The following is a 25,094-nucleotide window of genomic DNA, read 5'->3' on the forward strand; positions in this document are numbered from 1 at the left end:
TTTGTAGTTAAGACATAAGGAACATATATGAAACTTATATTCCGTAACGGTCAACAAACTCGTGATGGCATCTGTAAAATTTACGAAGGGACGATTTCAACTTCACCATTTAGGCCCTCATTTAGAACTCTTGTGAACTCATCTATTTTGTCATAAAGTCTTGTTTTCATCCGACCCTAATTGATAATTTATGTCTAGCATAATAGAAAAAATGGAAAGAAAATAGAAAGCTCATTTCCCTCTTAACGTTACACATTTCAAATTATAAGGCATGTTTATGTTTGAAATAATGTAAAGGCACCTGGCTAAATAGGTCAAATAATAAGGTTACAAATAGGGATACCCTAAAATATACACCAGGTATGTTCAAAAATGTCAACTGAAAATTCTTTTTTTTTAACTGAAGACGGTGGATTGTTCGATGCAATCTAAATTCACAATTACAGAAAAGTAATTTTCTTTTTGTTAATTCTTTTGTACTTATATATTATATTCAGCTGAAAAATGAATATTTTACAGTTTGTAAACTTATATTAACTTGTTTCCTCAATATCAATGTTTAAAATAAACGAGGTTGATTTGATTGTATATACTTCACAAATAACTATGTGTTCGGCATATTTTCCATTTCTATTATTTTGACTCATTTAAGCGTCTTATAACCTACAAATTGACCGTAAATACTTACACTGTACATTCACTGATATTTCTTTTGTATTGTGTAAATAACCAGTAGAATGATCTACCCGGCAATTGTATTTTCCAGTTTGCCTTCTGTTTATTGCTTGAACCCTTACACCCCGGCCTTGGTTAAAAATGTATTCGTTAGGAACGGGGTTGAAGGTGCCTGTCCACTTTTGTTTCCAATTGTAATTACATCCAGGATTGCAGGTTGCAATGCAATATAAAGGGCCTAATGTAGTTCCTTCTGTAACATTTAAATTTGTGATTGTAGGTTCTACTACAACATTTTCAGGACCATCTACAAAATTACAGAAAATATTTGAAAGTCAAATACATTAATTTCAAGAAACAAATGAGTAAAAAGATAATTTCAGTTGGCGCAAAAATATTAAAAAAAAATAAGGAGTTAAACGTAAAACATAACAACAAATAAAATAGCGAACATTTAAAAGAAAAATCATGGATGCACAATATTAATTTCAAACATTAAAACTTTTTTTCTTGTGTATATAAAAAAGAAGATATGCTATGATTGCCAATGAGACAACTATCCACAAAAGATGCATGTTTATAGCTTTTGGATATTCCATAATTATCTACTGCCTCGTTTTAAAAAGAGAACTACAGAGTGAGCGACGCAAACTTAGTCATAACCGAAATTAGTCTCTGGTGTTCTGATTTTTACTAACATGATACTAAAGGGACATTCAAACTCATGAGTCCAAAAAAATGACAACGCCATTGTTAAATAAAACCTAAACAATCAAACTATGACAAGTGTTTTTTGTTACCAGTGGTACATTTTTGAAATGATTACTTCATATGCCACTCCAATATAAATCAAAACGGCCACTCAGTAAAGGCATTTTAGAATTACTAGTGAAGCACACTGAAGCTGTTATTTAAATTTTATAAATTATCAAACTTACAGTATGGGTCTAATGTTACACTATCACCCATGATCGATCTTTTTCCAAGGTCATCAGTTGCCTTGCATGATATGATCGTTCCTTTATCCAACTTTGTAATGTTGTTAATTGTTAATCTACTGTTGTTGGATTCTCCTCTTGTATTCCCAATAAAGTGATATAACAGGTGTGAAGGTAAATAACCAGGCCAACGTTGAACCATTGAATTACAGGTAATGGTAATGCTATCACCGACAAATGGATGCTCAGGTTGAATGGTTAATGTCGGTTTAAAAGGTTTTGCTGAAATGTTTATGGAAGAATAATCCCAAATACGTATCTATTCCAGTGTATTCATTTATAAAGTATTATGTAGTAATTTTATGTTTCAAAATATTCTAAACATTTTCTGAAAATGTTTTCCATTCTATTACATTGACTTTACTTTCACTTTGAAGAATTTCTACTGGATATATGCACTTGATAATAATCATAATTATTTGTTCTATGTCAAATATATTTCACAAGTAAATCAAAAGTCATATCAAAATATGTGTCGTAGCATATATGTTGGAAATATAAAGTCAAATTAATCTAAAATCAATTTGGTTTTTTGGTTCTTTTTTATTGGCAATCTATATATATATATTTTGTTTGGGCATGTATCATATTTTCCCTCCGGTTTATATGATCCGTTCATCCTATATTGTCTCTTAAAATTCAAGAGTCAATCTTAAATTGAGAGTAAATTATATGGCCTTCCAAATACCGTTTCGATCCCTAACATCACTGAAGAGACATATATTGTCGAAATCTAGATCTGGTGTACTAAAGAAATATTGACACCGAATGTTTGTGGCACAACATCGTAGCCACAAGTTGACAATTTTTTTTTTGTCTGTGACGTATTAAATTTATATTCAGATCCATTTTGTTACATCTTGTGATCAATTTTATTTGGCAATCGTCAATGGCAGTCAGCAGGGTTAAAGAACATCAGTTGTTCGACCTGTTAGTCAAATGCGTTTTGTTTAAATATACTTTTTCACTTTTTTGGTCTTTTCGAAAATCTTGTTTGTGCTGTTTTTAGACCCTTCTACAACGAAATTTGTTTGACATGCACACGTATAAAAATTGCGGTTTTTATCAAACGCAATCATAGGTTTGAACGTAGTTTTCAATTTAGACTCGTTTATATTTTTTGTTTGGGCATGTATCATATTTTCCCTCCGGTTTATATGATCCGTTCATCCTATATTGTCTCTTAAAATTCAAGAGTCAATCTTAAATTGAGAGTAAATTATATTTCCTTCCAAATACCGTTTCCATCCCTAACATCACTGAAGAGACATATATTGTCGAAATCTAGATCTGGTGTACTAAGGAAAATATTGACACCGAGTGTTTGTGGCACAACATCGTAGCCACAAGTTGACAATTTTTTTTTTCTGTGACGTATTAAATTTATATTCAGATCCATTTTGTTACATCTTGTGATCAATTTTATTTGGCAATCGTCAATGGCAGTCAGCAGGGTTAAAGAACATCAGTTGTTCGACCTGTTAGTCAAATGCGTTTTGTTTAAATATACTTTTTCACTTTTTTGGTCTTTTCGAAAATGTTGTTTGTGCTGTTTTTAGACCCTTCTACAACGAATTTCTTTGACATGCACACGTATAAAAATTGCGGTTTTTATCCAACGCAATCATAGGTTTGAACGTAGTTTTCAATTTAGACTCGTATATATAAATATATATACATATAAACGAGTCTAAATTGAAAACTACGTTCTATATATATGCACTTAAAATTCACATGGCTTCTTTTAATGCATTTCCTCCTATTCGATAGAAAATGCAGTGGCAACAGCCAATTCTTTCATTAATCGTTTTACTTTTTGCATACATATATGACACATATCTCTAAGTAAATAATTTTGTTCTTTTTATTAACGGAATTAATTCCTTTTTTTCATTAAACAAAAATACATATTGGGTCTAAGTGCAAGAAAAGACATGCATTAAAACCCTAAAATATATATAACAAATTTAGGGGAATTACCCCTTCGTCTGTAGTAATCAAAATATTCAACCTGTGTACATCAAGTTTAATTTTTATATGAAGAATAAACACGAAATCTAAACGAAATAATCCAGACTTGATTAGTAAAAGTAGAAAACGGTATTTCACATCCTAAATTTTCGGACCTAATATTGTACCAAGACTGCAGAAATCACTACGCAATCCGTGTAAACCCCTCAAACATTTAAATAAACTTATAAGAAAATGTAATCTTATCAATGTTGAATTTAGGTCTTTAAAAATTGTTTTCATTGGCACAAATATCGATTTTGTCATCAACAAATTAAAACATAAATAAATTTGTATTTTTTTCAAATGTGGGGTTGTTATGTTTTGGTTTTGTTTTTATTCTATTTTTATAGGGGGAGGGGTATAAATACACATCCACTTTTATTCTCTATATAGAAATACATGTATCTTTATCTATATATATTATTACCCATATCACACATGCACACATATAAAAATTGCGGTTTTTATTCAACGCAATCATCGGTTTGAACGTAGTTTTCAATTTGAACTCGTTTATATTTTTTCGTTTGGGCCTGTATCATATTTTCCTTCCGGTTTATATGATCTGTTCATCCCATATTGACCATTTCGACTCGTTAAATTCTAGGGTAAATTTTATATGGCCTTCCAAATACCGTTTCGATCCCTAACATCACTGAAGAGACATTTATTGTCGAAATCCGGATCTGGTGTACAAAAAATTATTGACACCTTATGTTTGTGGCATAACATCGTGGCCACAAGTTAATTGTTTTCTGTTTAGAATTTAATTTATATTAAAATCCCCATTTTGTTACATCTTGTGATCAATTTTTTTGGCAATCGCCAATGGCAGTCAGCAGGGTTAAAGAACATCAGTTGTTTGACCTGTTAGACAAATGTAAAATGTTGTTTGTGCTGTTTTTAGACCCTTCTACAACGAAATTTGTTTTGCATGCGCACGTATAAAAATTGCGGGTTTTATCCAACGTTATCATAGGTTTGAACGTAGTTTTCCGTTAAGACTCGTTAACATTACACATATATATTATAAGGTTAAATTCTAACTATCCCACTGCCTGTCGATACTTTAATTTGTATTTTTTGACTGTCCATGACGTTAAAATACAATATTCCCTGGGATGTGTTTTAGTTGATTTTAGTCTCTGATGCAGTTTTTTTTTATCATTTGTTTTTATTTTGGCTTTTTTACAGCTTAAAGTAAATAAACCCATCATGAAATGTGGCATTGCGCAAGACGCACGTTTCGTCTACAAAAGACTCATCAGTGACGCTCTAAAAAAAATAAAGACCAATTGAAGTACGAAAATGAAGAATATAGAGCCATAACATCATATATGTTTTGCCAAATACAGCTAGAAATGTAATCTATTCCTGAGGTAAAAAGGCCGTAGTATTTCAAAAATTCAAAGTTTTGTAAACAGTTAATTTGTAATTATGACTATTTCAAAGGCAATTCATGTCAACACAGAAGTGCTAACTACTGGGCTTTTGAAACAATTTTTAATTTTGTATTTTTGTTATTCAATGGTTACTTATTTTGTGTTATATTTCGTCTCACTGTTTTAGAATATACCACCTGTGATGAGTATGTACTATAAAAATAAATTTTCACTTCTGTTCCCGTACTAAGAACAACAACGTGCACCTTTGTTCCATATTTAAATGTTTTGATAGTGATTAAGATTTGAACACAATTTTTACTGCTGCACCCCAATTTATTACATTTTTTCCGATTATGTTTGTTTGTGTTGTTGACACATCTTTGTCTTTATAATGGAATATTACGCGACTGTCATACAAGTGAAAGGTTTAGCTATTGATTAACCAGTTTTTTATCAACCAATTTCTACTTAAGAAAATGCCTGTCAAGTAAAAAAAGTACCAAGTCATGAATATGGCAGTTGTTATCCATTCGTTTTATGTGTTTTAGCTTTTGATTTTGCCATTTGATAAGGGACTTTCGGTTTTGAATTTTCCTCGGGGTTCAGTATTTTTGTGATTTTACATTTTGATTGAGTTAAGCCATTTTAATTTATATTTTATAGTGTGTCTTTCTATGTTATAATGTTACATTCAGGTTAAATTAAAACCCGCTGTATTTGTTTGTACCTGTCCTATGCCAGGAACCTGTTGTTCAATGGTTGTCGTTTGTTGAAGTGGTTAATAAGTGATTTTCGTATATTTTTTATATAGATTAGCCCGTTGGTTTTCATGTTTGAATGGTTTTACACTGGTCATTGTTTGGGACCCTTTATAGCTTGCTGTTCGATTTAAACCAAGGCTCTGTGTTAAAGATCGTACCTATATAATGGTTTACTTTTACATATTGTGACATGGAAGGAGATTTGTTTCATTCTTGTATCTGTATGCAATATTGTTTTTTTTCCTGACAGCTGTGTTATGGGTTTTTTATTTATGGTTTTCATTATTATAAATGTGTTTGAACAAATAAGGAATTGATTCCAATCCATACCAACACGTAACCACGAGACAACTTCTAAAGGCAAATAGCATTGATTTAGTTTTCTAAAAATTAAAACCGAAATACGCATTTGATCAATGGAATTTTGAATGAATTTAATATGATAATGTTTATATCATACCTGTTACAACTAACAGACAGCACGTGTCTACTTTTCTATTTTGTTCTGCACTGTACAGCCCAGCATCAGTCGTACTCACATTGATAACTGTTATGTGTATGTCTGTCACGTCCTGTGTTAGTTTGTCAAATATGTGTTTTTTGCCTTTTAAATTAGGTATGATAGAGCCGCCTTGTACACTATATATATATTCGGAGCTTGCCGCCCGTACATTGAAAAATTCAGTCAAACTGGTTGTCCATGACAAAGCAACATTTTCATTGATGTCAGCAGTGAAAATTTTGTCTGAAAATATATTTCAATGACAAAATTTAAAATCAACATTATTAGCAAATCTGTGAATGCATGGAACATATCTGTTAACATAAAATTTACAATAAAATATGAAACCAAGTGTCATAATGAAATTCTTTTTATAACCATCGTTTTAAATAAAATTGAATTTAATATCTGCAAATGTTTTAAAATACAAACAAGAACATCAAATCTTGTATTCTTGCAATTATACGTTATTGCCAAAAGTTGCATAGTTCACCATTAAATAATCAGTCATCTACTGATCCATCTGGCTATTATGTCAAGATTAATTTACCCTACTCAGGTAATTGAGAAAAAAATGTTTAAGTACTGTGATTGTATATAATGACGCAACGTTAGATATTGCTACCACCACGTACATTTAAAATAGCGTTAAGTATATATTTGACCGGAATTTTTTTATAGACATACTGAAATAAATATTTCAAATTATACATGAAAATAAAGATTGATTCTTAAGTTTTCCCATTATGATAGAGAAAAAATAAAAATATAATATTCATAGGCTTAGGAAGACAAAGATTATCCGAAAAACGTTTACTTAAGCGTTGTCCCATGTAACAAACTCGAAACAAAAAATTCGAACAGTTTGCGAAATATTCACGAAACTCTTCGAAATTTTGCATGAACATTCTATGACGTGATATATTTCAATATTGGTTAACATGGCTGTCTCTTTTTAAAATACCCATACATATTTTCAAAAGAATATGATGTACGGAAATGTCCCATCGGAAATTTAATTTGGAAACTTGAAAACATTTCAGTTCAGAAATAAAATTTTGACAGATAATTCATTAAATTGTAAGCACGAACGTTTTGTACTAAGTGTTAGCTCCCAAAATTCGAATTGAAAAATAAATTGAGCTACATATTCAATTCAAAACAATAGATTTGCAATGTCTTGCGGAAATGTCCGAGTTAGATTGTCATGCCTTCACAAAACTTTTACGGCCAAACAAACAGAGATTTGATTTCATGAAGATTATTTTTCGGCTTTGGTAACTTTACCAATAAAAAGTACTTTTAAAGTTTGAGTTGGTACACCAAATAGCATTAAGATTACAGGGTTATCTATACAAAATACGGATTAATGAAAATGTCTTGCAAGTTTGTCCGTTATCATAATTTGACGTCGCCACAAGCGTAATTATGCTAGGGACGGCACGATCTGCATTCGCGTGTTCCTTCCTCCACTAAATATAAATGTCCTGCTTTCAACAAAACGAAATGATGCACACATTACAAAATTACACATCTATAAGACGATCAAAAAGTAAGAAAATTTCAGTATCATAAGTATAAGCTATTGTATGTCACTACTTGAATAAAATCATACTCGGGTTGAATATATAATGCAGCAATATTCCTCCCAAAACACATAATAACTAGCAGTACAATTGATTATCACATATTTTGTACTGATATGTACGTTTTAGCATGGCCAATAATAGCCGGAAGTCAAGGTTGGTTATCAGCCCTCGGGGCCGATATCGATATCAGCCCTCGAAATCCATATCAAGCCCCGAGTTTAACTTCCGGTAAACTGCCAATCCCGATCAAAGACTATTTGTAAACAAGTTGAACACAATGAAAAGAAATTTAGAAAGTTGCGAATCTGCTGTAGAAGAAAAAAGTAGAAATCAACAGTGAAAATCACAAAAGTTCCCGTAAAATTTGGACGTCATAAAGAATTTATAAAATATATGACGCCACACTGGAATGAGTAGCGATATAGGATTCTTCGCATTTTTTTGTTTTAACATTTGTAATGTAACATTTTAAAGTCGTTTAATATTTGCAATTCTTAGAATTAATATATTTATTGTTAATCATTTCTGAAACTTTTCACAAAACGTTGTTTCCCTACTGTAATACGAACTTTTTTAAACTCACAGTGATACATTTTTTATTTTATTTTCGTTAAATATCTTTTTGATTTTTGATGAAATATCAAACATAGTTTGGTGTAAGCTATTTGTTTTCTCTTGCTTAAAAATATGTGATAAATAGATTATTACATGTCATTTTTCATATGGTCCCTGGTATCAGCCCACGACCCATATCAAGCCCTCGGACTAAAGCCCTCTGGCTTGATATGGGAGTCTAGGGCTGATACCAGGGCAATATGAAAAATGCCATGTAATAATCTATAAATATCCTATGTTAAATATATATATATATAATCATATTGGATTGGATTCTCACGGCATTTGTACTTGTTTGTTATACTTTGCATTTACCCATAAAGGAAAGCAGGAAGAATTAGATAAAGCGCGTTTCCAGTTTAACGTCATTTTTCTGTTACACTAAACGGTAGCAATATCTGACGTTGCTTAATACGAATTAAACGTAATTTGTGTACGACATACATTTTAAAAAACATTCAAGGCTTCTGATTTTTAATCAAATTGAATTTTAATATCTAATCCTAAAGCTACTATCACTGTTTCAGTGGGAAAATGAACATCCCACTTTTTTTTTAATAAAAAAAAAAAGTTTACTTTTTTAAACAAAAAAGGTGATAATGTCAAACATGAGGACAATCTAGACTGCATCATTTCCCGCCAAATATTTAATTGATTATAACGCAAAAAAAAGATAAGGACACGAACCCGTCAATTTTAACCCCTGTGTTGAATAACTCGTTTTCAATTTTGTAAGATTATTTTAATCATATGCATTTGCTTTGTATGAAATTCAATGTTTTTCATTGGATGATTAAACAGTTTTTATGTTTATTATATTCTATGATAAATCGGAGTGCAACCTTGTGGATCGTTTCTTTTGTTGACGAATATTATTCTCATGGAAATAGCTTAAATAATTACATATTAGTTCGTTTTCATAGTGGAATTTATAACACAATGTTCACTATTGTACGCCTATTTATTTTACATGTATGTCTGTTTGTATTGTTCACACACTGTGAATGTTATAACGTTGCCTGCAATCATTGTTTACACTTTTCAATTATGCGCGCCTTTATGATGTCATCTAGCAGATAGAGGGGATTGTCTGTGTCCCTGCACAATAAGCATTCATCAAGCGTCTAAGTGATCGTAATTGTGCAGGATAAACTAGAATAATGGTTGTTCTGTATGTACTTATTCACAGTTCTCTAATGACAGCAGTGCTAAAAGACAATTATGATAATTCAATTTGCCGAATAATTCATGCAATTATAGCTTTATAGTTTTCCAACCACTCGCTCAACATTGGAACGGAAGTGACGATCCCCCTAAACGCACAAATGATGTTCACTAAAATTAAAGATTTGACAGAAATGTCAGAAATGCATCGAACTCGAAAGTTGACTATTAAGCTGACGCAGTTGAAAATGAACAACATAACGTAGCTGCATTGTTATGTAAATAGTCATTTTGTTTCAGTGAGTGTCTGTATTATTTAAAATATCCTAAATGAAGAAAGATATATAACTGTGCCTTTGTCTATTTTAAAATCTGCATGTTCTCTTTGTCCTAAAATTTACATTTGGGGGGAGAATGTGATATATGTTTTAGAACTTTAGTGTGGATATGATTTGCGGGAGGAAACTTCGTAAATAAATGTACTGATTAAGCAAACAACATCATACGGTAAGGATTTTGAGAAAGTAACTTGATGTACAGAGTTTAGAAGTTGCAGATAGTAAATAATCAGTTCTCTGAAATATAGCAATGCTGGCAAAAGTTCATGTATCAGTTATGAAAACCCCAAAACTAAAACCGATCAAAAAAAAGCTACACAATGCCAATACATGGTGAAGATTTTTAGAAATTTTCATTTAATTATAATTAAAACAGCGCTTTGCGAATGACAAATACTTTTCATCCTAAAATAAGACTTTGACAGGTTTCACGTTTTAGTATTGGAGGCTCAACAAATCATTCCAAGAAAAAAACTAAAATAGCATTGTATTGTAAAGTTTATATATAAACAAAGTTTTGATTTCCAAATTATTGTTGAAATTTAATGTTTTTAAAAGAATGTCAGTCATTTTTTTTTTGCAAAAGGTTTCAACGATTTATAACTGTTTTATTTTCCCAGGAAAAATGATAATTTGCAATATTTCAATCTGTGATGAACTTGAATTTTAGCTGAAAATATGAACATCGATATCTATGTTAATGTTAAGATGTGCGAGTAACACGGTTTTATGAGAATAGAGAGCTTTTAAAACAATGTTTAATACTGTTTTCTTCAACTGAAACTCATTATTTACAATCAAAATTGCTTATATTTCTAAAAACATTTGAAAAGCTCAAAAATAATTATATTCCTTTACATGGTAAAAGAGAAAATTGACAACCATTTCCCTTTTTCAATAAGTTTTGTAGAATTTCAAACTAATGGTCCGAGTACACAGTTATCGTCCTTTGATTTTTACAAATATACATGTAGTCCCTAGTTTGGTCAGTGTGTTACTTGCCACGTTTTTTTTATACCCCTTCCAAATTTATTATTTTATGTTTTATGCCTCAAATAGCAATTAAGTAGGGCGATGAAATCACACTGTAAAAAAAAATTGGGTCATGAATTTGAAAGTCAACTTGGAGTAGTGATTTGGTGCAGCTTAGAGGTTAGAAATTAACATTTCGGAAGCTGTCAAACGATTTCAAGACCCCCTTAACACAAAATTGTCCATTTTGTTAGTTAGAACTGATGAAGTTTTCTATAATGTTGATATGATTTGTCCCAAAAGTCTTTTTTTGTTGTAAAAAATATTATTCAGAAAGCGCAGGTGGGATTTTTTAAAAATTTTAATTTATTGTCTAAAGGAAATGCACTACGAAATAACTGTGGTCTCGGACCTAATGGCAAACAAAATGTTGTTGTTATGATTGCTTACACGGTACATCTCAACATTTTGAAACTCCAGAAAAAATATAAAATCATCCCCTTTCATCGAATTCAAGAAAAGCTGGGCAAAAGTTTTATATCCAAAGTCTCGGAAGGACGGACGGACAAAATGGAGCGTTAAATATACGTTTGCCGTAGGTGACGTATGTAAAAGGTTCGCATAATAATGTACATGTAAAACTACATTGTATGCACATGATAGTGCTAAGATTCAACGTGTCCAATAAGGCAATACAAAGCAACCGCCACGAAATAGCACATTGTGGTTCTTGTTTTTATTTTACTTGTGTTACGCCTCTTACCGATCGTTTTTTGGTTTTTTTTCGTTTTGTTATTAAAAGACCGTTACTTATTTCCTGTAAATTGTTACACATTATATATGTTTCCGTTTTCTCATTTTTGAAGGATGAACGGTGGCATAAATTTCCTTAGACCCACTTCAATAGAACTATGGTGGATAGTTGTTTTAAAAGCAATCATACCACTTGTCCTTATTATCATATTTATTTTGACCCAAAACTTTAACTTCATACGGTTCGAACAAACTGTCGGACGGAAGGATGCAAATACTGCAATACAAAATTCCTCACAACAATAGTATGAGGGGCTTATACATCTCATGATAGATATGAATAGAGAGTTTACGCAAGGCAGATGGTGTAATGGTACGTGTATGGATAGACGGGAAATTTTCTGATGCTGTGTGTAATACGTCATCGAAACCAAGAGTTCAACTTCAGGTACAGAATGGCACACTTTAATTTTTTTACATTTTTCAATCCAAGATCTATTTACTATCACTAGTATTTACGTTCATGTGTATAATCATTTTGCAAATAAACTGAATTAAAAAGGCACTAGACCAGATCTCAGCCATGTTTCACCACGGCGTATTTTTAATTATTTCAAATTATGACAGACTATAAACAGCGACAATGCATAAACTTTTTTCTAATCAAATAGAAAATTAGTCTGATTTTATTCTTATGGAATATGTGCGATATTGAATTAGCCATTCACCTTGCAATGTTTTACAATATTTGTTTGTATTTCAATACATCATTTTTTTTTTATCTATTTGAAAAAAATGTATTCAATAAGTTCATCAACTTTATAAAAACAATCTGTGATACGACATCCTCAACTATAAAATGTAAAATGTTGTAAATGGATGTTTAATACATTCAAAGTATTGTTGGTCACAATCTCGAAAACATAATCCCTTGTTCCCCTACATCAATGCATCATCTAACTAGTTCATGGACAATAGCAATACTTAAATTATATTAAAGGAAAAGAGTACTTACTTGTCATCCAAAACTGGTGTGTGGTAAATTCTGAAAACGGACTGACAAATTGTATTCTGACATAATACTCTGAACACATCGTTAAAGTGTCAATCTCAAATGTGGAATTTTCAATTGGTATATCTTTACTTTTATATCTTCCATTTAGATATATGTCGCCAGTTTTAGAATCTTTAATATAAAGTCTAGAAAATCTTGCCCCTTTAATATTGGTAGGAATCAACCATGAGATTTTAGCTTTTCTTCCAATGACATGTATTCTGACATCTTTTGGTGGATCTGGCTTACCTGAAATCCAATGAAAAATTATACCTTAAAACATGACCTCAACGTTTCGGTCCTGATATTTTCAATTTCAATTTTGGATTTTTTTAGTACGACACTTTGAAGCTAAAAATGAAACACATAAAAACCACTAGAGTGCACATGCCTTCTATGCTAACCATTGATATTTATTATTTTATTAGTCCTAAATATAAAATTAATGTTAAAAGCTCTTTTGCCACTATCACATACTATTAGACTTAGCATGATTCAAGAAAATGATACCAAGGTCAAATAAACCAAACTAGAAATACTTGTTCATCTTACGGTCATTATATACACCAAATATCATAATGCTTTGAATATATTTGACCTATTGCACATCTCAGAAAAAAACTTAGCCAGAAAACCGGGTCAATGAACCCCGAAATTGAGGTCAAGATCAGATGAATCTTACCAGACATACATGTACACCTTACAATCATTTTAATATTATAGTTGGTCTATTGCCGATAGTATCTAGTTTAACCAGGAAATCTTAAGGCTACCAATGAACCTTGAAAGAAGGCATGGTCAGATGATAATTGCCAAACAGACATAATTATGCACGTTATAGATATAATTTCATATATTTTGGACAGTTTTGTGGTATTTCGTAAATTATACCATAGCTTTTGTTGAAAACCCCGGCATTAACCTCACGAGACGAAGTCGGCATTAACCTCACGAGACGAAGTCGAGTGAGGTTGTCGAGGGGTTTCAACAAAACTATGGTATAATTTACGAAACACCACAAAACTTTCCAAAAAATATGAAATATCTCTTTTAACCTATTGTATCTTTCGCTGTTAAAACTTGTGTATTTCATATATTTTTGTTTGTTTACATCGAAATTATTTTAACAATAATCTGTAAAATAACCTTTTCGGACCCTACACTTAAGGGTCCGCCTACTTTTTAAAACTACCATGGGCTTCAGAAACAGCGGGTATTCAGTTTGAAAAGATTTTTCGACAGCGATGGACGCATCTTTACAGTGGTGACGAAAAAACTGTTACAGATGTTCTAGATAAGGACACAAGAACTTTCTAGTACAGATTTTTGATATTTTAAAAGATTGCTGCAATCCAAAACTTACGTAGGATTGAACTGCAAAGGGTAGTTTTTTTTAATTTTATTATTTTTTTTCAAAATGTTCGAAACGTTTTATTTTTTTTATATTAATGATTATGAGGAAATTAATTTCTCAAGAATCTGTCTGAGAGTTTATATGAATTATTCCACTTTTAACTTTAAACCAGAAGTCCATATATATTTAGAGTAAACAAACGCTATCTAAGTTTAACGGTCAAACATAGAGTATAGCCTCATTAAAAGTCTAGATGTCAGCAGTGTTTGATAAACCGGTTGTGGATCAAACACTTTTAAAGTGAGGGTGGGGGTAAAGCAATCAAACATTTGAAAATATTATTAAATAGGGCCATAATAAATAATAAGTGTGTTTGCCCAAACGCTGCCTACCCAGAAAAAAACTGCCTACTCAAATTATTTTATTGTCCTGATTTGAAGAAGTGTTTTTTTTTAAACAAATAGACATGAAGACTAATAAACATCTGATACTTCAATTTCTTTTTTTGAAAAAAAAGGAAATGCCTACCTACCTAGTCTACCTACCCACTGTCTCAACCTTTGGGTAGGGTTTGGGCAAACCTAAATATTTTTAAGTGTGACCTAGGTTATTTGTTTACCATATTTAAAGTTCTTTCAAAGGGGCGTGCTTCCTGTCCCCCCGCCCCTAATCCCCTAAAAACTAACCCGTCTTGCCAAACAAACGGTAAGATGTGATTTATGTAAATGTAGCTGTACAGTGGAGCCTATAGAAAGTTTACCATTTAATAACCGAAAATCAACATAATTTATGTTTTAACCTGTTTTGTTTGTTCTATGAGCGAATCTTGGTTCATTTAAAATATAGGACAACAGAGTTGGTGTGTGTGGGTTCGATTCCCACCCTAAGCAATCATTTATGTCAGCTGGTGCAAAGCGGGCAGTTTAGCTTAGTGGCCCCACACTAACTTTGTTGTTTCTATTAAAAACTTCAGGCGGCCGCGGCCAGGTCTTGACATTTTAGTCTTTTGAATTCCTTAAACAACACCATGGTATAATTGTGAAAATTATACCATGGATAGCTATGGTATAATTTTAGGTTATTGGGATTTATACTCTGGTTGCACTCTCGTATGTTACATTGTACAGCTATAGGTTAATTGACAATAATTCCATACATCAAATTTAGTTGATCTAGTGCTTGTAGTTTTAGAAAAACGGACTAAAAAACAAAAACTTAACATAGAGCAATGAACCGTAAAAATGAGGTCAAGGTTCAATAAAACATACCAGACTGACATCGTAAAATATTTCCATACATCAAATATAGTTGACCTCATGCATATAGTATTAGAAAAAACAAACAAAAACACAAAAAAACTTAACTTTAACCACGTGCACTGAACCATGAAAATGATGTCAATGTCAGATGACACCTGCCAGTTGGACATGTACACTTTACAATCATTCAATACAACAAATATAGTAGACGTAATACTTATAGTACCTGCGATATGAACTTGACAACGAAAACTTAACCTCGTTAACTGATCCATGGAATGAGGTCGAGGTCGAGTGAAAACTGTCTAACGGGGGACCAGCTGGAATATACGGAACAAATACTTCGCAATTGTGCATTATCAATATTAAACAAATCTGCAATTATCTAATTATAAATAAAAAACATAGACAAATCGACATATCGCTACATCGACACCTCTACATATCGACACATCGTCACATCGTCACATTGACACCTCTACATATCGACATATCGACACATCGTCACATTGACACCTCTACATATCGACATATCGACAAATTGACATCCCTACATATCGACATATCGTCACATTGACACCTCTACATATCGAAGGACAATCGCAAAATCAAATCTATTAAATTGTAATTTTAAAGTTTTGTCAACTTGTAAATTCACATGTGAAATAAATGCAAACGCAATATCGAAGCTTCGATACTGTGTCAATGACAAATCGAGCAGTGTATGATGTGTCGATGTAAAATCACGCACCGTTGTTTGTTTCAAGGTGCAGTTTAGTCCGTAGGCTGGGTTCATGTGTCGTCCAGCGCAGTAGGCTGTGTCAATGTGCAACCTATTGTCGTTACTATTTCCTCCTTTTTACTATGCCACTGTGTGGTGTAGTACCGGAGGCTAGGGCCGTAGGCTGTGTCGACCCGTCTATAGCCGTAGGCTATGTCAAAGTGCCATCTACCCACATGGACTGTGTGGATAGTGAATAAGTGTGCACTTTGTGTTAAAAACATGAAATTTGGTAGAAACCGTTTTGGGACCATTTTAAATAAAATTAGATATGAAGGCAAGCTTATTTTACCTCAACTTCCGGTTTTATCACCAAAATGGCGGACATACATTTGATTACTAGATATGGATTTATATTTCTCACATTTGGTAGCCAAAGTTGTTTGGTTTACCATAATATTATTGGGTATTTATGGATGTATATAGAGTAACATTTAGTGGAAGACCTCGGGGTATTTTATTCAGAATTTGTCACCTCTTTTCCTAAATATCAAAACATTCAAAATGCATGTTTATAAAAATCAGGAATGTCGTGCAAGTTTTCAAATAAAATTTAAAGATATAATATCACTATGGTTCTTTTTTCATTGTATTTTTTATGTAAGAAGAATACAAGAAACAGTCAACCTTGACTTGCTGGTCCATATAGGCACATGGATTTAATGGGAATATGCAAAACAACTTTGACATTTGTAAAAGAGGGACGAAAGATACCAGAGGGACAGTCAAACTTATAGACTGAAAATAAACTGACAACGCTATGGCTCAAAATAAAAAGACAAAAACAAACAGACTAACAGACGAATAAAACAAAAGTACAGATTCTGAACTTCACACAACATAAAAAAACATACTCACTTGTCAACGTTTGAACGAAGATAACCAAATAAAGGTTACTAGTAGGGTTTCATGTAATAGACACATTTCATATAAATCATGGTTTAATATTGTCAACGAATATGGTATCGTTTTTTTTCAATTTAATAAAAGCTGTTAGTGACTTTGAACTAGCTGTCAGTTAACTGAGACTACTCTGTTGGGATGTACAAGTACCCGGCTACGTCCACTTGTATTTTTGTCAACTGATAAATTAAGCATTTTTCAACTGATTATATATACATGTAGTTCGTTCTTATGTTGTACTGTTATAACACAGTCCCAAGTTAGGGGGAGACAATAACAATGCCAACAAAGGAGTAAAGACTCACAAAACCAAAGGATATTTACATCTATAGTTATAAATAATAATTAGGAAACAACACGTATTCCACTAAAAGTTGGGATCCCGCTAACAATTTAACCCCGCCACATTCTGTATGTACGTGCCTGTCCCAAGCTAGCTCAAGAGGTCTGTAATTCATTAGTTGTCGTTTGTTTTTGTGTTACATATTGGTTATTCATTCATTTTTTTGTACATAAATGAGGCCGTTAGTTTTCTCATTTGAATTTTTTTACATTGTCATTTTGGGGCATTTTATAGCTGACTATGCGGTATGGGGTTTTGCTAATTTTTAAAGGCCGTACGGTGACTTATAGTTATTAATTTCTGTTTCATTTTGGTCGCTTGTGGAAAGTTTTCTCATAAATTATGTAATTATACCACATGTTCATTTTTTTAAAGCGAATTCATGATATCAACTTTTTGAAAGCAGTTCCTTTTTTCATTCTTTTCAGAGTGTTGTTGAAAATGCTGTTAAATTTGAGTGCGTTACACAGATATGTCAACTCTTGATCATTTGAAGTCACAATTGCTATCCCCAGTAACGCATTTTTAAAGAACCATTGCAAAATTCACTAACATAGTAAATATACTTAGAAATTACTCACCAGTCGCCAGCGTTACAAAAATAACACCAACGCTAAATACAAAGAAAATATGAACTAGCTCCATTGGGTTCTTATTAATAATGTGTTGGCTAGAACTGAGTGTGTGGAAATATACCAAGGATAATGCGTATTCCAGAGAAAGCTGATTAATCTTTATTACATCCAGTGAACACAATATAAACACAGTGATATATTCTAATGAAGTTCATTTCCTTATTACACTCCTCAATACGAATACGTTCCATACAAATACGTCATACTCTAAATACGATGAATACGATTTACTGAAAAGAAAACATAAAAATACTGTCATTCACTTGACTAAAAAAAGTTCAAAACATTGCAAAATACATGTTATCCAGAGAACAATAAACAAATGTATAATATATACCAATATTATTATTTCGTATATTTTAACAAATTTGATTCGTTTAGGGATAGTCACATGTTAAACTATATTTTCGAAGGTAGAGAAAAACGGCGGATAGCAAAAAGCATATTGCACAGAGCATATTGCACGGTTATTTTAGAAAATCAAAAACCCGATTTACTTTGTGACGTCATGTAATTAATTTCAGGATATCGTTGAACGTTTTGAAACAAAATATATGTGACCGATTATTTGACGAAAACAATCTTCAAATACATAAGAAGGCAAACAAACAAAAAATAACGGTAAATTAAATAACAACTAATATGTTGTTATTGTCAAGGACACAATATGATATCTATAAAATTCCAATGCCGATTTTGATACAAATATGCATAATGCATACATGTAATGGTCGGAAATTAATAATATAACAAATATAGCCTTGGTATGAGGTCGATACAAGGATATATTGACCTGAAAGAAGTATGTTGACTGAGGACGAAGTCAATATACTTCTTTCATGTCAATATATCCTTGTATCGACCTCATACCAATGCTATATTTGTATAATATTATAAACATCGTGTTTTACCCAGTGAAAATACATTAAAACAATATTAAACCCCAAATCAATGAAACATCACTGACGCAAATATGTAATTATCGTTTCGCACTTTACAACATGTGAAATATCTATTTATAGAAATATAACCAGTCAGGGGCATTACTTAAACAAGTAACAATTAAAATTACCTATACAAGTAATGTTGAAAACGAGGCTATTTCAAATATTACTTATATAAGTAACTTTTCTGAATATTATTTTTAAAGTTGTCCAAAAAAAACAGATTTTACTAGCTTTAAGTAATTTTCACAGTCTTCTGGTTATTTTTCCCATTGAATATAAAATCAATTCTTCTGAAACACTAATTAACTTTCTGACGCACTTATCTTTCATACCGACGCTGCTGGGTCAAAGATTGGTCTCTTGGGACTATCAAATTATAATTTTCTTCCATAATCTTGAAAGTAGACTGATATAAATAGATAGATACTAGTGATTTGATTAAGACTTGAAGTTATTTATAACTTGTAACAAAATCAATTACATATGTTCCTTAGATAAGTGTAATTACTATTTTTTCAAAAATGTATAAAAATAAAATTATTCAAGTAATATTCTTGTCATCATTTTAAAAGTAACCCTTTATCTCTTTACACCTCTCAAATCTGACAAATTCTTTATCTTATGATATAAAATGATGTAAAAATTCATGAAAACTACATTAAGTCTATGTTTCTATTGAAATTAAAATAACTCTTTAAGTAATTTCATTATTTTTAAAAACAAAAATTATAAGTAACTTAAAAATATGACTTGTTTAAGCAACGCCCCTGACTGATAACAGTCGCAGAAAATAGTTCTTAAACTTATGCAATACAACTCAGACAAGTTAAGGAAGGTTTATACAATTATATCAATACAAACAAGAATGTGTCCATAGAACACAGATGCCCCACTCGCACTATCATTTTCTATTTTCAGTAGACCGTGAAAGTGGGATATTTATAAAAAGATCATATCATAAGGAACATATGTTATAAATTTCCTGTTAATTGAACTTCAACTTCCTCAATAACTAGATTGACCAAAAACTGTGACCTCAAACTTTCACTTTAATTTTCTATGTTAGTTGGACCGTGAAATTAGGGTCCAAAATCTTATTTGGCATTAAAATTGGAAAGACCATATCATACAGAACATATGTTCTATGTTTGAAATTGATTGGACTTCAACTTAAAAAAAAACTACCTTGACCAAAAACTTTAACCTGAAGCGGGACAAACAAAAGGTACAACAGACGGACAGATAAAAGAACAAACGAACAGACGGACGCATAGACCACAAATGAACTCTAACTTCATCAAAAACTACCTTGACCAAAAACTTTAACCTGAAGCGGGACAAACAGGCGGTACAACAGACGGACAGATAAAAGAACAACAAACAGACGGACGCATAGACCAAAAATGGACTCTAACTTCATCAAAAACTACCTTGACCAAAAACTTTAACCTGACAAGAAACAGACGGACGGACGAACAGACTGACGGACGAACGAACTATCGTCAGTGGCGAATCCAGAACTTTTCATAAAGAGGAGGGCAGCTGACTAACATAAGGGTGGGGGTGGGGGATCCAGTCATGCTTCAGTGATTCTCTATATAATCAACCAATTTTTTTCCCAGGAGAGGGGGCCGGCCGCTCCAGGGCCCCCTGTATCCGCCTATGATCGTAGATGGGGCATAAATACTCACCAAATTAGAAATATTTCCACAAAACGTCAACACAGATTTTGTCAAGTTATTGGCTTCATGTTCATTCGGAACTCTCTATTAATCGCTGTACATGTATGGTGAATCGACAAAAAAATGTTTTTCGAAAATTTACATTACAAATAATAAACAACGACTGAAAAAGCCGGAAATCGTCTCTTTTGACGACAGGAAAAGAAATTTATATTTTTTTTTCTAAATTAAACAATTTAGCATGGTAAAAGAAATGTAATTAAAAAAATTATAAAATACAAACACTAAAAATAAATTTTAAATCATACCATGGCGATTATTTCTTCTCAAGCGAAAAAGCTATAAAATATATCTGAAATAGATGTTTAAAATCCATAAATCAATACTAGATGTACTTTTATTTATTTCTAAAATCGAACCTCTATAATTGTGTTATTTTCTTTCCAATTTCTTTTTCTTTTTCTTTTTCTACTCTTTCAGAGCCGTATCTGGATATAAGCATATTATGTTATAAGTTATTTAAAATGGGGAGTAAAACGTATATTCAAAAACAAAGTACAATAATGATAGTACAAATGTGTATACCTTTACACAATTAAACTACAGTTTATACTTGTTTTTTTTCTATATTGGGTTTCTTATAACAATTATTTTAGCATCACTCCCTGGTCAAATTTATAAACTGACATTTTTAAATATTTATAGAAAATTAGCTACTAACAAATCTGTCTTGTAACACATCTTAACTACAAACAAAAAATGTAATTTGCATTTCTATCTTGACCTATGCATTTTCTGTCATGTAATATTGGAAGCTAGTAATAAATGTTGTCATCGTAACTACTCCTTGAATACTGATCTCTAATGTCATACGTGTTCCTCTTATTCTCGTGATTTTGGCTCCTACGAAAAAGCAGCTCGTTATTTAAACTTTGTCTGTACAATTCTGGTCTGTATAAGTTATTTGCATAGTATGGCATTTCATAGCTTCTTGAGTTCCTGGTTTGGTTTTGTCGTTTCTGATAGTACAAAAAGTTGAAAAATTTTGAAAGGTCAGCTTATCCTTCTATTTTTTGTTTTGTTGGCTAGATATTGACTTCCTTTTTTATTTAATGTTTATTAAATGTGCAAGCATTTGTAAATTTCAATAAAACTGTATTTTCCTCAGTGATATTATAATATTATCTTCCTTTTGTTAATTTGCTATTTTTTCCTTGAATAGTTTCGTTAGTGGTTGTATCAACATGATCAAAGTGGAGAAATTTCCTTTACATTGGGCGAGACATGCGCTTAACTTATAGATATGTGGTGTTTTAAGCAACAACAAAAAACAACCAATACATTCAATATCGGTATCATGTTCCCAAGCTCCTGTGTTTAGAAAATTTTATTGCACACCTAGTTCAACAATGCATGTAGGTGTTTAAGTGCAAGTATTTGTAAGAATCTGCTAATTTTGAAAAAAAACCATGGCAGCAAAAAAAAAACAACCGACCTTACCATCCTATTTTGAATTTCTCCTTATCCTGAGCTAGAAATAACAGGTCTTTCGTTTCTGTCTCTCTAGTAATATGAGAAATCTCTTTTAAATAATTGGTTATAATGATAGCAAATTACGGACCCCCTTTGTAATTAATTTTTAGTGCATTTCAACCAAATTGTATCTTGAATTGCCAGAACAGGAAAAGGATTCTTGCATCATTATACATTTTGAACATGAATTAATGTCAAAATGAGTGGATGTTTGTTTGTTTTGTTTTCACCACTGCCTGATAGGCAGACTTGCACTTTAAATTTATTATCCGTTTTGTTCATGGCTTTAATAAAACCAGATGTGAGGTATAAAAAAATGAACAAAAGCCTAGAACAACAAAACAAACGATATCATACAATCTTTAACAATATAAAAGTCTTTTTTGTACAATTAGTTTGCTTACATCCACTTCATTTGAACTTAGAGGGATAGATGTCTCATTAAATATCATATAAAAAAGAAAATGAGGTATGACCGAAAAAAAAAGGTCTTCAGTAACATGAACTTGCACTTTGAATTTGCGGTTGAATCTCCAGAATTTATTTGGAATGTTGTTTAATAGTAAGTAATGTCTGTTATCAAACCTTTATCATACTAAAAAATATTGAAATACAATGCAGTGCCTGTACAAACAGGTCAAGCATGCAAATTCTCTATTTTTATTTGCAACCTTAAAATGCTTTTAAAATTATAAAAAACTGAAACATTTTCATCAACAAGATGGAGTATTAAATCTAGTCTAAAATATATCGTAAAAATGTGCAATGGCGTACCATTATAACAGATTTTAAAATTAAAATCGTTTAATATCTTTTTGTGTTCCGTGATTGCATGATAGTGGCATTTAAAGTTCAAAAGGAAATAAAGATGAAAAAACACTTAACAAACGGAAAGTTGACAGCTTAGTATATCAAGTACTTTCGTACTGACTAATTTCTCATCGTCAGCTTATTTCCGGAAATCGATATTTTCTTTCGATAAAATCTACTTCCTTCTTTCACATGACAACATGAACTGTATTACAACTAGTAACAGTACGGATCGGTTAACAGATATTTGAATTTTAATATACTGAATAATGAAAAAAAAAGAAGACTGTATTTACTAATTTGATCAATGAAAAAAACAAAAAGATGTTCGTACAAATGAACAAAGATCGGTTGAAAAAAACTTAATATAGTGACTTTTATTATAAAGTAATGATAAAAAAATTTTATGTATTAAAATTTTCTTTAAGTTTCTTTAAACATGATTATATACATTTTTAAATTGTGCCACAAATGCAAAGAAGTTTGTAACCGTTACGCCACTAAACCAATGCGTTTCTCCCACGATCTGAATGGCTGATAACAATAAAACAAGTGGAATGCGTTACATAAATGCCTTAATCGCTAATAAAATTCAAATGAGGACTGACTATGCACCACTTATTGCGGACCTGCTTTTGTATTGTTATGAATTATAGTTTATGTCTAAAATCAGCAAAGACCCATCGAAACAACATTTGACACAATAAATTTAACAATACTTTTAGATATTTGGATGATATTTTGGCTCTAAATAATGACGACTTCAGTATGTATACTAAATATATCTTATTGCACTTGCTTTAAATAAAACTAATACTAACAATGACCACTGCCCTTTCCATGATTTTGATATCTATATCATTAACGGGAAGCTTACTACAAAAAATATGATAAAAGAGATGATTGTTCATTTCCTATCGTTGTCCATTTTTAGATGATGACGTTTCCTTGTCACCATCTTATGGTCAACATTTATATATATCAACTTTTTTGCGATTTGCTCGTGTATTTACCAACGTACTAGATTTTAGCGAGAGAAATTCATGTATAATTACTGAAAAATTATTACAACAGGGTTTTCGATATCACGAACTAGTAAAAACATTTACTAAATTTTATCATCGGTATAAGCAAATACATGTACTTCGTAAATGTAACTGAACATGCAGACATCTTATACGTTCAGGTATTTCACAACCACTCTTTTATGGTAATTTTCTTTACAAAGCACAAAAATGTCAGTATTCACCTCAAAAGCAAAGCTAACAAAATCTTTCCACAGACCTTTTGAAAAGGGATATAGTTACGATACTGTTGTAAGGTCATTTATAATTGCATATTTTGGCTTTAATATTGATTCCCTTATAGGGTCTTTACATCGGAGTTAATCACATTTATTTTAAAACCAGTTGTTGACATGCCACGGGTTATGTTCTTCTCATATATTTCATGATGGTATAATACTTAACCCCTAAGAGAAGGGATTGTGCCTGATATTCATATGATGAAGACATAATCTTTCAATCGGTAAATTGAGGTCTTGAGCTGACATGTCGGTAACTGCTAGTAGTCTGTTGTTATTTAACTATTAGTGTTATTTTGGTTTATTTCTTTTGTTTCATATTCGACATCGGACTCGGACTTCTCTTGAACTTCGTTTTACTGTGCGTATTGTTGTGCGTTTGCTTTTTCTGCATTGACTAGAGGTATGGGAGAGGGTTGAGATCTAAAAAAAAATGTAAATCCCGCCGCAATTTTGCGCCTTTCCCATGTCAGGAGCATCTGACCTTTGTTAGTCTTGTATGATTTTTTATTTCAGTTTCTTGTGTGTAACTCGGAGTTAAGTATGAGGTCCATTATCACTGAACTAGTATACATATTTGCTTAGGGGCCAGCTGAAGGACGCATCCGGGTACGGGAGGTTTTCGCTACATTGAAGACACATTGGTGGCCTTCGACTGTTGTCTGCTCTATGTTCGGGATGTTGTCGCTTAGACACATGACCCATTTCAATTCTAAATCTTTTTA

The 25,094-nt window shown here is 31.7% G+C and overlaps 2 protein-coding genes across 3 annotated transcripts in view; both read right to left on the reverse strand.

Moving 5' to 3' along the window:
* Positions 1 to 327: 327 nt before the first annotated feature.
* LOC134722747 (uncharacterized) lies at positions 328 to 1,892 on the reverse strand. Its single transcript, XM_063586371.1, has 3 exons — positions 1,614 to 1,892; positions 689 to 982; positions 328 to 344 (listed from the first exon to the last, which is right to left on the reverse strand). Exons 1-3 carry the CDS (start codon positions 1,813 to 1,815, stop codon positions 328 to 330), a joined length of 513 nt encoding a protein of 170 aa, XP_063442441.1. The 5' UTR covers positions 1,816 to 1,892.
* Positions 1,893 to 9,594: 7,702 nt separating this feature from the next.
* Positions 9,595 to 25,094, reverse strand: part of LOC134723453 (uncharacterized) — a 48,858-nt gene continuing 33,358 nt past the window's right edge. Inside the window, exons 1-4 of one of the 2 annotated variants that reach the window (XM_063587063.1) lie at positions 20,733 to 20,829; positions 18,041 to 18,324; positions 12,781 to 13,068; positions 9,595 to 9,746 (exon numbers count right to left, since the gene is read on the reverse strand). In XM_063587063.1, the coding sequence (XP_063443133.1) occupies positions 9,718 to 9,746; positions 12,781 to 13,068; positions 18,041 to 18,104 (381 nt within the window). In that variant the 5' untranslated portion in view covers positions 18,105 to 18,324; positions 20,733 to 20,829 and the 3' untranslated portion in view covers positions 9,595 to 9,717. Of the gene's footprint in view, positions 9,747 to 12,780; positions 13,069 to 18,040; positions 18,325 to 20,732; positions 20,830 to 25,094 lie in introns of those variants that run through there. The other variant, XM_063587064.1, reaches the window with a different exon arrangement.

The sequence above is a fragment of the Mytilus trossulus genome, chromosome 6 (genome assembly GCF_036588685.1).
Source record: "Mytilus trossulus isolate FHL-02 chromosome 6, PNRI_Mtr1.1.1.hap1, whole genome shotgun sequence".
Classification (NCBI taxonomy): Eukaryota; Metazoa; Mollusca; class Bivalvia; order Mytilida; family Mytilidae; genus Mytilus; species Mytilus trossulus.